Here is a 16188-nt window from a genome sequence, read left to right as displayed (position 1 = left end):
TCAGCGGAGTAATGCTCATTAATGGTTTTCAATAAGATTACATCAGAGTACCAAGTTTTAAAAAGTTGAACGCTATATGAGATAATGTTTTTATGTATAATAAAAGATTTGGATCTCTAAGACTCATAATAACGCTAAAGCATGAGAATGTAAATGTGCAAGGTTCCTTACCTGAAGAGAACTTAAGATTGTTTTAAAACGCTTTTGTAATAAATATAATATTCCTTAAAACTAATTCAATGTCATTCTAACAGCGATTAACAATTTTCAATATTCATATCAGTTTGATTGAAGGATGCATTAAAGGAATTTATATTGTATAGCTGCAGTTATGGAGATTTTGCAAAATCATCTATTGACTATTTTTTGGTTTTACCAAATTATAAACTACTCTAATGATGAATAGATTAATTAATTAATTTATTTATTTCAAGATCAATAAAAAGCTCTCGTGCCCCGATGTATGTTCCATTTGTCCGTATTCGTACAAAACACTTATTTAATACTTTCTCAAATGTGAATACTTTTACTATTTTACATGTAATTTAACTTAAGAACGTCTTAAATATAGTAAATATAAAAGTCCAATAAATAAAGTACAATTGTCTTTAACAACGTGGAAAATTCACATCCGATTATTAAATTCAATTTCTCCGACAATAACCACTAGGGGTCATCCTGTATCCCGAAGGACACTGATGAAAGGAGATATTAAGTAAGTTCCTGTTTATTTGGTTTTGGGGGATTTAGGTAACACTTGGAGGTCTTTTCACAGGCCACTCTGCAAAGCGCTTTCCAGAATCCGGGAATATGATAGGTCCGTCGTCGGGTTCATAAGAGGCTGCTTGTCTAGAATATCTCCTGGATGGCTTAGGTGAGGCGCCGGAGGCCGAAAAGAGCATCACCACTAAGATATTGAAAGAAGATGAAGAGAGCATGGTGAGATCTGAAAAGAGATTAACATTAACAATTGTCTTCAAGCCTTCAAATTTGTATCCAGCCTTTCAAATTTACTCCGTCTTTGCTCTAATCAGTCCAACTAATTCTTTTATAAATACCTGTTTAGCTGTATAATGTTTGAATGTCCTTTTTAATGAATTCCTCGCTTATAGAAATGGCTCAAAATTTATTCGAGCTATTCAGTCAAATACATCACAAACATAAGGGCAACATTACTAACCAATATAACAGACCTGTACCTAGAAGTAAGGTGTAATGAAGTTAATTAGCAATACATTCTTTTACTTCTTATTGGTCCTACTAGTTATAGGTGGGAGGCAATTCATCAACCCAATATTTCTGTACCTCAGAACCAGACTAGCGCAACTCACATGTCACTAATTTTACAGGAGAGCACAAAACTTGTAAGAAACATATGTTTCTTTACTGTAACAATTCTATGGCTTGGACTTTTTATGAATTATTATGTTTTTTTATGTTTTTAGAGGTGAATTATTCATGACTTTGGTTTAATAATTTTTTTGAAATTTTTTAATAGCTTGGTAAGGGACTTACGCTGTTATGGTTCAAAATAAAAAACACATATATTTAAGATACGCTTTTATTTTTATATACATCTAAATTAATAATACTTAATTATTAATGTGTTTACATAAGTAAGGTTAAGTCAAAAATTAAAACATGAAATTCATTGGTAGATGATAAATATTTTTTTAAAATAACTCAACTGACGTTGAATCTTCATCTGGAAAGTCCTCCCGCATCCTCTCCATGGGGCAGGAGTTGAAAGTAAGCTTTATACTCATTAGGTACCCATTGTAAAATTGTCATGAGATCTCTGTATTTCTGTGAGCTGATTGGCTTTTTGCTCTGTCTTAGCTGAGGGATGGTTGTAGGCATTGTAACTTCTTGATTTCTCAGAGATCGTCTGGTTAGGTCAACTTCTTTGAACGTGTCATTTTTAAAATTAGTTTTGTAAAAAGAACACCCACTTTGTCAGATCTAAGTTGCAACCACACAGTTGCAGATATCAAAAAGGGTTCACCATCAGTGTTTTTCTTTCTTGCTACGAAAGCAGATTTTCTGCCTTTCACAATTGCCATGAAATCTAGAAAATCTTCTAAATTCATTCTCTTAACTTCAAAGGGGTCTTTCTTCTTACAGGAAGCAATAAAATTTGCCCAATCATTACATGTATATATTGTGTTGCCAGAAATAATGTTTCTTGGCTCTTTCAATTATACTGTGTTGGCCATCTACTTCCATATGTGTGTGACCTGGAAGCAAAAATTTGTGATTTATCTCTCTCAAGTTTGGGACTAGTTTTCAATAACCATATATAACATTAAAATCATGTTTCATGTTACGGTTTTGTCCGCTACAGTTGTCTGTCCAGACGGTTAATTTCTCAATTCCCCGCTTTCAATAATATCTCTACTTGCCCAAGCATAAATACAAGAGGCCATTTCACTTCCACCTCTACCCCCTGTTACTTCATCCCATAGCATGCACCAGGTCTTATTGTTTGCAGGATCATGAATCGTGTAATTTAGTGTCCAAAGTTTCCTTAGGTAAAATCTTTGTGAATTTGTAAGATTAGGTGTAGGGAGACATTTTGAAGGTCAGCCATTACTACTTTGCTTTTGTGATCTTCTTTTCCATGAAGTTTGTCTTCCCTTTTCAAACGATATCTGGACGCAGCCTCATCTAAATGCTCTTGGTGTCTCCTGCTAATCTCTTCCAATTCTTCTGAATTTTGTTTATTCTTCAATCTACATTCAAAATTCATCACACACATCGCATGTGTCATTGTCTGGTAACTTGAATGCCATGTTAAAGTCCTCATTAAACACTTTGCTAAACAACCACTTCTTTGCAGGATTAACTTGTTTTTCTCTACACTCTTCAACATACAGTCCATACATTTTGTTAATGTTGAGGTGATTGCCCAAATATTTCCTGCTTGTACGTTCTCTGCTGTAATGGCTTTGATACGCTGGATATTTTGAAATATGAGATTTAATTCCATCTATTATTTCATTCTTAAATTTTTGTTCCAGGTACATGTTTACCTCTTTGGTCAGGCTCAACCATTCCTGTCTTGCTTGTTTTCTGTTGTGATATTCGCATAAACATCTCAGAGATAGCCAGAGTGTTTAGGAAAAATGTTTTGTAGACTATTTCTTCACAACTATTTATTTGAAAACTAAAATTTATTTACTTTTGAGCCCGGTTTCCCTTTGAGCCATCTTTCTTCCTGGACCTAGCGACAGGCTTGCTGCTTATACAGGAAACAACAAACTGACGTTTAGAATCCCAGTCTCTGTCTTCTCTCCAAAAATCTGAAAATATACCTTCTCTCTGATCTTTGGTAAAGCGCTGATAGCACTTGAGACGGCAAGTAGATTTGCAAGGAGATTTCAGAGATCTTGCTTTAATCTCTGCTCCCTTAGCACTAAGATAGTTTTTTTCCACTAACTCTTAGCTGTTTCCTCACACATTTTTTCCATTTGTTTTCATTCCTCACCCTCTTCTTTCCTTTTTTTACATTAGGATTGGTTTTGTTTGCTTCTTCCTCCGTGTCCGAATCAGTGTAAGGAACCAGTAGAATTTTGTCTTGAGCTATCTTTTGGCTCCTCCTCACATAAGAAGTACTGTCACTTGAAACCTTTGAAGCAACTCTAGGAATACTCACTATAGACTCATCAAGTAGATAGTTCTGACTCTGAGTTGAAACGAGGACAGTATGTGCTATCAATATCAGTGTCATCTACGTTAGATGACAAAACAGAAGTTCCTGGTGATGGGATATCTGCATTACCAGAGACAGCCAATTCTTGAAGACTATCCTCTTCTTCAGCAACTAGGCCTGAAAAATATGAAATTGTGTGAATTATCGGTTATAAATGTGGTATTATAAATTTAAAACTTGATTAACACAACCGCTGAAGATCATAATTAAAGTATATATAATTAGAAGTGTTTAAGCATCACATTTTTAGGTTCCAGTATGAACTAATGTATGAAAGCCTTGGTAGAATCATTTGTAAATTAGTATGACAAAACATTTGTTTTATTGAAATTTTATTCACATTTTGTACAACATAAAAATTTGTCTCTACAAAAAGAAGGCCGAATGTCAAACTTGAGATTAAAATTGCAATATCAAGCATGGTAAAACTACATATTTTTAGCAGTTTTGCAATCATCAAAGCAGCTTTAAAAATATGAATTAGTTGTATACGGCACCAAAAATTAAGATAAATATATACGTATGAATGTACTTGTAACACACTTAATCTGTAAGAACGAAAAACACTCACTTCATCATGGGTAAGCTTAAGTATACAAATAGCTATTATTGTGTAGTAATGACAAAAAACAAGTCTACTATAATTTACAAAACTTTCCCATCATGGTGAATGGTTTTTGTAGGGCTGCAATATAATAATGACCATCAGTCGATTAACAGTATATCGACTATTCCATATAATCGTAGTATCGATATTTCGTGATTATCTACCACAACCAAAATATCCTACCGGTAATTACATCATAGTTATTTCAATTCACAGTCTAATTCTGCTGTAATATCTAAAATAATAACAGATTGACAATGTTATTAATTTTAAATATTTATAATTCGAATGTTTATGTACTCAATAGTTTCGATATTGACTATCGATATACTGGTATTCGACGGGTGGTCGCTTATTATACTGCAGTCTTTTATAGTAGTGAGTTTTAAAACATTCTTGATGAACACTTACCTTGCGATGAAAAGGAGATATCATATGACTGAAAATCCTGGTTGGTAATACCATCATTCCAAACAATATTTTCATCAGTAGCGAATTCTTTATTACTTTCTGATTCGACTTCCATTATATATTCATTTTCATTGTTGAGAAGAACAAACGGATCAACTGCCTGCAAAATATAAATTTATTGTATTTTTACGACCTTCAGTGAAAATAGGCTAATAGTATAATTTATTGTTGTGGTATGCTTATAATTTAATTTTGTACGGATAGGCTCAGCCACTTGAAAGTAACTCACACCAGTATTGTAAACAGATTTATCAATCTATACCAATTTGATTACCAATAAGTGTTTTAACCCTATAAGTGGTAGGGATGAAGTTGCTGGAGAGTTTTTAACAAGTTTTGGGACCCAGAGGTTTAACAAAAGAATAATACCAGTTGTTAGAAAAAAATGAGGGCTAAGAGTTATAACAGTAAAAAAATTGGTTTGCAACACAAGTAATTGTATAAGTATATTTTAACCAGGCTTACCTGTAATGATGTCAATGAGGGTGCAGGATTTGTGTCCATCGAAGACAAGCTTAAGACGTTTGTTTCATTGTTTTCTTTAGTAGTTTGTTCTGGTAATAATAGTAATTGCTGAGAATTATTTACATTGTCCTCCAAAGCTAATTGTAAAATAAGTTTCGCTCTGCTGCTCATGTTGATGAAACTATAAGTTTAGGTTAGGGCATCAATTCATGTAAATTTCACATTCGACCAATCAGCTGAGACATGCACAACTACTCTAGAAAATAAAACAGCTGTTTGTATCAACCATTCTAGCAACAATAAAGTTGAGCCAGAGTAGCGTAACTCCCAGCTGGAGTTACGCTCTGTACTTTTTAAATTTTTGTGAGGACCATAACATATTAAGTGACCTTACGCTGTTCTGGTTCTTACATCCCTTTGGAATTAAGCTATTTCAAACACTCCTATTTCCTGCTAGGTTTTTTTTTTAAGGAGTTACATTGTTATGGCTTTATAAAGCAGAAAAAAATATATACAGAATGCTCAAAACCAGAATATCGAAAAATTTGGAGTTACGCTAGTGTGGTTCTGACGTACAGATTTTAGACGTATTTCTGAAAAAAAAGTTTTGATAAAATAAAAAAAATTTTGTTTTAAACTACGCATAGTTTTAGCCTGAATAAAATTAAACAGTTCTCTTCAGGAGAAATATAACGTTTAATGACAATGAAAATGAGTAATAATGACTGCAAAAGGTTTCGAACCATAGGATTTGCTTTCAACCGAAAATGTCATACGGCACCAACATATTACATTGTAAGCGATTTTACTAAGTAGTATACGGACTTTTATTTTAATAATTGTGTGCCAAGTCGCGTGTAATAGCTAGTACCTAATAGATTTAGATTTAACTTACAGAAACATTATTTATACACAGCATGGTTGAGTTCCTTATCCAGTATTAACGAATAGAGCGGTTCTAGGTGGCGGCCCTTCACACTTGGGTCAAATTTTTATTTCGTATATCCTACAACATAAATTGAACATTTATTCTTACTTATTTGTAGGTAACTCCTAAAGTTTAAAGATTGTGGTCCTCTACATTGTTGTGTAAGTATACAATTATAATTAGATATGCTTACAAAGAAAATTTCTGATTAATTGCAACTAAATTGGGTCACGATTTTAAAAAGAAGTTTGTATAACTATAACAATGTTTTATGTTAGGGATTCAGGTTTATAGAGTTTTTGAGAGTATTATGATCATGTAATACATAAAACTAATAATGCATCTTCAGTTATAAATAACGACTGCATGTGAATTAAACCTTTCTTCCAACCGAGCCGGAAGAGATATTTAACGTTTAACCCTTACTTTGTAAAATTAACAAGTTTTATTATTTGTTTTTGATTTTATCATTTACATTGTTGAAATGTAGAGTAGTCAACAACTAAACACACAGATTATTAATATAAGTTTAAGAATAAAGGAACACAGAATCATTATAATAAGAAAAGTATTAGGTATGTTTCTTGTTAATGGCTATTGTTATTAAGCATACTTTACTCTATTTTGTTGACAAAGTACGAAATCCTTGCAATATTTTAATTTTATTTCAAATTATTATCATTTCCTTTAAATATAGGAATTATTTTTGCAATGGAGTTGAGAGGTTAGATTTCATTAATGAACTCAGTTAGCTACGGTAATCATAGAACCGCGCTGGTTTTATAAGACTTCAGATTTTACTATAAAATAAAAATGTGTTTTAATGGTTTGTATGCCTAAACAGTGAACGACTGTAGGTTATTGTCTGCACTAACATTGACATTATTTTTACCGCTATTCAAGCATTGTAGTTTAAGGTCAGTGCATCGTTACAGTAGCTTCATATCTTATCATTGATAGATAAAACATTCTGTAGTTTATTCATTACTATCTTTACTTGACTTATCACAAATATACCTTACATTTTTTTTAAAATAAATAATTGTTTTATAGATTTTTTTGTAAAAAAAGCTTTTATTGTTAAAACGTAATGTGCAAGTTTCTGTAAGTATATTAATTTATTCATATGACAAATTCAAACATCATTAAAATATTTTATTTAAAATATTGGTCATTTAGTACATTTATATATAACCTTACTAATATTTATAAGTACTTGATTTTAGAATACACATTTAAATGTTATTCAATATTTATTCAAACGTGTTAATATGTATACATGTAAAAATCTTGTCCGAACTTCTACACCCCCCATATTCATAAAGATCAGAGTGGGGATTCTCCGTCGAATCATTACCTGATTAAGGCGTAACTGTGTCAAGTCCGGAGTCCTCGCCGTGATGACTGCACCTACGTCATTGGCATAACCCACGAGGAAGACGTCGTGGGGCATCTCGAGGCAAAGCAAACCATCGTATGAAACATTCCATAGGTCTGGGCCGAGAATAGACCTTTGAGCCGCACCGGCAGTGACCTCTTTCGTTCTCATTCCGTCTTTGGTTACACACAACAGCCGACGGTTCTTCAGGTAGTCCTGCGCAACGACCAGAAGATAGTCGGGCACGGTGAAGTCCCGCTGCAATGCCTCCAGCATGTCCTCCCATCGAGCAGAGTTAAACGCGTTCTTTACGTCAAGGGTCACCAACAGCACAATCGGCCAGATAAGTTCCTAATAATAACCTTACACATAATGCTTAGATCTCTCCATTCAAACGCGTGTTTTAATCATTATACAGTAGGTACAAATTAATGTTGCCAATATATTATTTAAAATTTAAAACATTTAGGACTATATCTTCTTATTTTATTCACTTAAATTACTTATTTTAAAATTATAATTTTTGTAATTCAACATTAACACTTTTAAATTTAACAGATTTTCAAAATGTAAACACATTTAAGATGTTAAAGAAAATCTTTTTTCTTTTTTATAGACAAGATTTTGTTTTCATATTATTCCTCAATAATTTATATATAATCTGGCACTAAAATACATCAAAATTGTAAAATTTTGTTTTTTTTTTTCGAAACTAAAACAATGCTTTTTTAAGTTGCATAAGTCAAATATATACTGTATTGAATGTAAAGTATGTCTGATATACTGTATTAACAAAAAGTACTTGGCAATGAGTAATAGTCAAAAATATTTAGCCTATAGCAACATTCAAACAATTAGTTTTTGTTGGGTAAAACCACTTGTTTTAATCTTAGTTAATTAGTACCGACCAAATTAGTGGTTTTGCAATATTTCAGAAGAACCATGTCCGATAACAGCGTGTTTTCACTGTTTTAATCTCGGACAGCTATATATCAATAAATGTGCCATCTTTAATTATTGACGTGATCTCCACTCTTATCACGTGACCTTCGGAGTCATGAGGAGGCTACGGAATAAAGTCAGTTATAATGGAAACGGTTTTATTAAAAGGCGTAAGTATTATCCATTCCATTCACATGTAGTTCATATTATTATTAGTTTATTTTAGTTACATCCAATAAGTTTTACTTAAGTTTAAAGATAACTATGACAAAAGAATAACAACTACAAATGTTTATAACATATTCCACAAGAAAAACTAAGATCCTAACTAGTGGGGTTGCATTATTAAATCTGTTGATACTTTTGATTACTCTCCACACTTAAGAGCAGAAACTTCAGAGTATTTAAATTTCAAAAACTATAAACTTCACAAAATAACTACAAAGGATTTCGATACATATTACTTATATCACACATCAAGACTTTACAAAGCAAAATTATTTTGTTATATATTATCAAATATATTTGAATAAATACTAAATAACATTTTAATATATTTACTCAAATCAATTACTTCTACAGGGTGTTCTGAAAAAAGGTGCCCATAAGTCAGGGCGTGATTCCTCACATCAAAATAAGAAAAAAAGGTCTAATTAACATAGGTCCGAAAATGCTTAGTTACCAAGTTATACAGGGTGAAAGATTTCGTCTGAATTTCAGTTCCCCTGCTGCAACGAAGCCCTACGGGTATTTGTTGGCTGTTAATTAAGATGTACAATTTAGCGTACTTTATGTAAAATGAACTGAAAAATTGAATAAAACCGTTTCCAGACCTGTAGCTACAGTAATCTTTAAGATATGTAACGAGATGCGCGAAACTTGGTCCCGAGAAACAAGTTACATTTAGGTTTGAAGCAGATTTACTATGTTAAATGTACAATAAACACAAAATATTTTTTTCACGGTACTTGTAGAAAATTTAATTTCGAAGAGAAAGATGTAAAATAAGTCTATAATAGACAAACGCAAACTTTAAAAAAATAATCCTTAATTACATACAAAACGCATGAAAAATAGACAAAATCTGTTAAGCTCTCTACAAATGTAATATTGAAATTAAAACAGCTGTTTTATTAAAATATTTCATTTGAGAAACAAAATAATTTCTATTTAAAACATATGTTTTAACAATGTAACATTGTTTATAATAATTTAAATAAACATTACAAGCAGCTATTTTTCCATTGCTCATTACGTGCGTGTATTGATCTGTACTTTAATACAAGTTAGTGCGAGTGCCGTTGAAGTTAATTTTTGATAGCTAATAATATCTTATTCATCATGGCAGGTAATATGAATATTATGTGCACTAATGGTGAAATGGCAGACATGCATTTAATGTACGGTCTTGCACATTGCAACAGTCGTCAGGCTAGACGACTCTATCAGGAACATTTTCCTCATAGACAGTTACCGACTCATAAAATGTTTTCTTCCATTCATAGAAGGCTAAGCGAGACGGGAACCTTTAAATCTGGAAAAGTTGGTAGATCAGGACGGCCACGTACAACGTGTACAGCTGAATTGGAGGAGGGCGGGTTGGACGAAATAGAGAATCATCCTGGAAGAAGTACTAGAGAACTAGCCTTGGATTTCGGTGTTAGTAATTCAATTGTCTGGAAGATTTTACACGAGCAGCAGTTGCATTCTTATCACTATCAAAGGGTCCAGGCTCTTTTGCCTCGAGATTACTTTCCTCGTGTTCAGCTATGCCAATGGCTTATCCAAAGGTGCAGAAATCCACATTTTTTAAATTACATTATCTTTACTGATGAAGCAAAATTTTCAAGAATGTCTATTCTTAACACCCACAATACTCACATGTGGGCAATTGAAAATCCACGTGCTATTTCAGAGAACCGTCACCAATATCAGTTTTCTATAAACGTATGGGCTGCTATTCTGGGTGATAAAATTGTTATTAGTTTTTTACCTGATACGTTCAATGGTGAAAATTATTTACATTTCTTGACGACTAATCTGAATGAGTTACTCGAAGATGTGCCACTATACACACGCAACAACATGTGGTTCATGCAGGATGGAGCTTCCAGCTCATTACACATTACAAGTAAGAGAATTTTTAAATGAAGCATATCCAAACAGATGGATTGGTCGAGGAGCCCCAGTAGCATGGCCTGCAAGGTCACCTGACCTCAATCCTCTAGACTTTTTCTTATGGGGACATTTAAAGACGCTTGTCTACGACTCGCCTGTGGATACCATAGAAGAGTTGCGAATAAGGATTGTTAACGGGATTCAAAGGATACGTGAGACACCTGGGATCTTCGAAAGAGTTCGGCAGTCTATGAGAAGACGGCTGGATGCTTGTATTTTGAATGAGGGGAAACATTTTGAACATCTACTGTGACGTGGTTAGTTTTTTAGGACAAGTGTAACTTTTTTGTTGAATGATAATTCAGATAACTTTTTTATGTATGAGAATGTATGATTGTTAAAAATATTTACTTGATAAAAAATAATAGTAACTCATTAATTTGTTTTAATAAAACAGCTGTTTTAATTTCAATATTACATTTGTAGAGAGCTTAACAGATTTTGTCTATTTTTCATGCGTTTTGTATGTAATTAAGGATTATTTTTTAAAGTTTGCGTTTGTCTATTATAGACTTATTTTACATCTTTCTCTTCGAAATTAAATTTTCTACAAGTACCGTGAAAAAATATTTTGTGTTTATTGTACATTTAACATAATAAATCTGCTTCAAACCTAAATGTAACTTGTTTTTCGGGACCAAGTTTCGCGTATTTCGTCACATATCTTAAAAATTACTGTAGCTACAGGTCTGGAAACGGGTTTATTCAATTTTTCAGTTCATTTTACATAAAGTACGCTAAATTGTACATCTTAATTAACAGCCAACAAATACCCGTAGGGCTTCGTTGCAGCAGGGGAACTGAAATTCAGACGAAATCTTTCACCCTGTATAACTTGGTAACTAAGCATTTTCGGACCTATGTTAATTAGACCTTTTTTTCTTATTTTGATGTGAGGAATCATGCCCTGACTTATGGGCACCTTTTTTCAGAACACCCTGTATATCAAAGTTGCATTATATATAAAAGCATTAAATTATACATTTTTAAAATAAAATATTTAAATTTGTCTTTTGAATAAATTAATATACTTAAAGAAATTTTCACATTACATTATTTTAACAATAAAAGATTGTTGCTTAACCAGTCACGCTCTATTAAACTACTCTTTATAAAAAAACCTGTTAGATATATTTGTGACAATTCAGGTAAAGATAGTAATGAATACATCACAGGAATATTTATCTGTCAACGATAAGATATTTATCTCGACTTCTACGCAGCGGAAATGAGATGGGACATCTTGTTGACTTCTTCGCCACCAGCCCTGCTAGATTTCGAGAAGAAATCATCAAATTAGTATATGGCACTCTATAATTCTGTTTCAACTATACCTTTTTTTCTGTTTTTACTCGCCTTTTTTAGTAGTACTTTGTTATATATTATATTCTTTTCATTTAAATTGTTACATTGTTGTTGTATTTTATAGTTTATTGATTATTTCATGTACCTGTTCTTGTTGATCTTGTTTAATCAACCCTGTTTTGCTTGACTCTCTGTGCATCTTAAATCTCCAAACTTTTCTTGTTATATTGTCAAATGGTTACCTTTTGTTGTTATTGAATTATTGTTATCTATTGATTTAGTCGTTATCAAGTTATTGTTATCCAATTGTATCAGTTGTTGTATTCGCTTGTTGCACTCTAGTAGACCTCCCGCGCGTTGAGCGCTAACATGGGCTCTTATGGAGTTATTTTAACACGGGCTCTTATGGCGATATTTTAGCATTGTCTCTTATGGGAGATACATTTCGGTGTTTCCTAACCACAGACTTCCTGTTTCCGGCGACTTATCTCAACCTAGACTTCCTGTTTGTCACACACCTCTGACTTTCCGTACTGCTTAACCACCCGTCCACAGGTCCCGTGTCGACGCCTATTGACACTCACCTTTTTGAGTACCTGAGAGTCTTAACACCCGCACCCGCGTATCTGATGGCTCCTACCGGAGTCCGACACTATCCTACTACCCCCGTACTCGGAGCCTGGCGTAACGCCTATACCCGGATTTTGACCGCCTAACCTTTACCGGCCATGCACGACATATTCCGTCACCCATCTTTTCGAGTACCGGAGTGTATGAAAAACTGCACCCACATTTCTAACGGCCCCTGCCCAAACATTTCAAATGCCTCCAATACTTAGGGCTCTTAACCACATATATTGCCCACACTGTTATTTATAACACTCCACTCCAGGACCTAGCCGCCCATCTATACCCCCCGTCTCTTACAGACCCACACCTGAACAGTCCCTCACAGGGTTCCAACTTATACCCAAATCGGTACTCTGACCGCCTACCTCTTATCCTGAATGTCGACATACAAAATTTTAACCGTGTGCTTTCACCCTGCCGAGACCCTACACCTTTCGATTGCCTCCAGTACTCCTAGCCGAGCGTATCGCTCTTACCCGAATTTTGACCAATTTACAGTCCAATTTACCACATAAGCCTGCAATCGCCCGTCTCCTGGACCTGCACCTGCATTTCTAATGGTCGCTACAGAAACCTCACACTACCCTATTACCTCTCATACCTTGGCTCTTAACCACGGATATTGCACATACTACGATTTCTAACTCCCCGACCTTTACATGTGTATACGCCTACAGCCTCCCACCTCTCTCGTGTACCCAAGCGTCTTCGGCCCTCATCCGCACCCTGCCAGGGCCCCATACTTTCCACTCCTAGTCAGGCGTAACGCCTATACCCAGATTTTTACCATTTTACCGACCAATGTATCGAGTAGGACTACAATCGTCCGTCTCCTGACCATGCTAAGACCTACGTTTCTAACGGATCCTGTAGAGGCTTCACACTTTCCTATTGTCTCCCATACCTCGGCTCTTAACCACGGATATTGCACATACTAAGATTTCTAACTCCCCGACCTTTACGCGTGTATACGCCTATAGCCTCCCACCTCTCTCGTGTACCCAAGCGTCTTCGGCCCTCATCTGCACCCTGCTGAGGCCCCACACTTTCCACTCCTAGTCAGGCATAAAGCCTATACCCAGATTTTGATCATCTACATTTTACCGACCAATGTACCACATAGGCCTGCAATAGCCCGTCTCCTGGACATGCTAAGACCTACTTTTCTAACGGATCCTGCAGAGGCTTCACACTTTCCTATTGTCTCCCATACCTCGGCTCTTAACTACGGATATTGCACATACTATGATTTCTAACTCCCCGACCTTTACGCGTGTATGCGCCTATAGCCTCCCATCTCTCTCGTGTACCCTAGCGTCTTCAGGCTCTCACCCTCACACTGACGGGACAACACTTTCCAATTGCCTCCCGTACTCCTACCCAGAGGTATCACCCATACCCAATTTAGACCACCTACACATTACCGACTAGTATCCACAAAGTCCAACAGGCATCCATATAATATGTCGTACACCACGTCTCTTAGCCCTTACACATACTCCACGACTCCACACTCTAAAGTGTTTACTACGCGTAGCGTCACATTCGAAAATTGTCTTCCCACCATTAATACCCTGTACTGGTTCCCACACATATAGTTAACACCTTTACCGTATTAATCTCCATATACGAGTATTTACCGAGCATATCGCACAATCTTAGTTAGCCTTACCTTCGTAGGGTTCAAACTTGCATTTCGTTCAATTTCTAACATACTGAGGTCCCCATTATAAAACACCAGGCCTAACACGGCACTCTCATTTTACTGACAAATATTCATACATTACCTGAAAGTGTAATGCAAATATTTACCGAGTACTTTCCCAACAGGATATTCTCATCCCGAGGTCCTAGTCTCAAGCTAACAGCTTATAACACGAGGCGTACCTTCTGAGCGACTACTATTTGCCGATCAATGCCCGTGCATATGTTTCAATACCTGGACACCTAATGTCTACGAAGTACTTCATATACTCTTATCCCACGCAACCCATCACGGGACCCTAATTTCTGTTACCTTTCACTTGGATGTCTATCACTTCATTCCGGGACCCAACTCTCAAGCAGACTTAAACGGTAATTAAAAGAACCGTATTTCATTATTAACAAAGCACCATACATTTATTTCAACTACTGCTTAGACATTTAGTTTCCATATTAATCAAGTATTTTGTTTTCACTTAACCCACGCCTCCCTTTACGGCACTCCAACTTTTTACCACATTAAATCCACCATCACTTTCTAACGGCCAGGCTCTCATTTTCATAATATCAAGCGAGCGTAGCTTAATACGGAGTACCATCCCATACAATTTAAGCTTTACCGTGTGTAATTATATATGTCGCTTATACTTGGACATCTAAAGACCCATCATACCTCACTCTGGTTTCCTAGCTGTTCCCTTACTTTAATTTATTTATAAAGAGACGCATACAGAGGTATTAGTCCAATCGTCTCGAGACCGCGTTATACTAATGTTTATATTATAATCTATACTAGCACTTTATGAAATCTCGACCACAGTGACTTACCCATTGCACCGGCTCATGACACTGCTCGTAACGGACAGTTTGCGGTTTGCGGTTACCTGCATCCTCGGACTCTGATAATTCATTCTCTACAACTAATAACTATTATAACATCTTCAGTACAGCACGGGATATCTGCCATCCTGAATACAGTCGGAATAATACATAGGTACTGCATTCGGTGTGTAATAAGTTTTAATTTTTCTCCCGAGTGTGATGTAAAGAGCTTTAACTTATTTATAGTCTATTTTCAAAAACGTATACCGCTTCGTATACTTTGAATTTAGTTAATCATACCGGACGCAATGATTGAGGTTTGCGGTTACATGTAAAAACCCAGACGAGTAACGGTACAGCTGCAACCGCAATTTTAAGAGACCTCATTGGTCGGAATAAACGCGTCTCTGATTGGTCTAAAATAGCCGCCAAGCACTCTGATTGGTCGGTGTTCTACACAGTCGGCAGAGATTTCCCCGTCTCGTCAGTCTGGAGGTGGACGTCAAAGAGGTAAGACCTATGTCGCTCTGTTCCTTGATATTGCACAACATAATATCGATATCAAGACAAGAAAACCTCGCTAATTACTAATATAAAATAAATAAAACATTGCTTACCTACCTAGTTACCCAGATATTATTTTTTAATATATTACTGTTGCAATGGAATCTCAGCCTATTGAAGTGGTCCCAGAGCTCTCATTGGACGGCTCCCTATAATAGCGGCAACATTCTTCTCTCTCGTTAGTTTTTCAGTGGACGTCAAAGAGGCAGGACGTGTGTTGAGTGCTCTGCTCAGTGTTATCGAGTGGTTGAATTTTAAATGCTATATTGACGCTTTCTTAGAGTGAGTCAGCGGTGTTAGTGTGTTTTATATTTATTAAGTGCTTTTTTACTATCATAGTAATTTTATAAAAGTAAATTAGCTTATAGGAGTTTTATTACATTTTCAATTTATTAAGTGCTTGTACTTTATTTAGCGATCACAGACATTAAACTCCTTTACACTGTGTGTGTTTTTAAAGTGTTTATAATATTGCTTCTTTA

At 35.1% G+C, this 16188-nt stretch overlaps 2 protein-coding genes across 2 annotated transcripts in view; one reads left to right on the top strand and one right to left on the bottom strand.

Annotated features, from left to right (window-relative positions):
• Positions 1 to 3665: 3665 nt before the first annotated feature.
• On the bottom strand, positions 3666 to 5576 carry LOC124372963. Its single transcript, XM_046831375.1, has 3 exons — positions 5256 to 5576; positions 4731 to 4890; positions 3666 to 3829 (listed from the first exon to the last, which is right to left on the bottom strand). Exons 1-3 carry the CDS (start codon positions 5424 to 5426, stop codon positions 3666 to 3668), a joined length of 495 nt encoding a protein of 164 aa, XP_046687331.1. The 5' UTR covers positions 5427 to 5576.
• Positions 5577 to 8337: 2761 nt separating this feature from the next.
• LOC124372966 overlaps positions 8338 to 16188 on the top strand; it is a 28206-nt gene continuing 20355 nt past the window's right edge. Inside the window, exon 1 of the mRNA XM_046831378.1 lies at positions 8338 to 8673. Within this exon, the coding sequence (XP_046687334.1) occupies positions 8619 to 8673 (55 nt within the window). The 5' untranslated portion in view covers positions 8338 to 8618. The remainder of the gene's footprint in view (positions 8674 to 16188) is intronic.

This window comes from Homalodisca vitripennis, unplaced genomic scaffold (genome assembly GCF_021130785.1).
Source record: "Homalodisca vitripennis isolate AUS2020 unplaced genomic scaffold, UT_GWSS_2.1 ScUCBcl_4445;HRSCAF=10609, whole genome shotgun sequence".
Classification (NCBI taxonomy): domain Eukaryota; kingdom Metazoa; phylum Arthropoda; class Insecta; order Hemiptera; family Cicadellidae; genus Homalodisca; species Homalodisca vitripennis.
The sequence above is the reverse complement of the archived record's forward strand: the minus strand, read 5'-3'. Positions and strand labels throughout refer to the sequence as shown.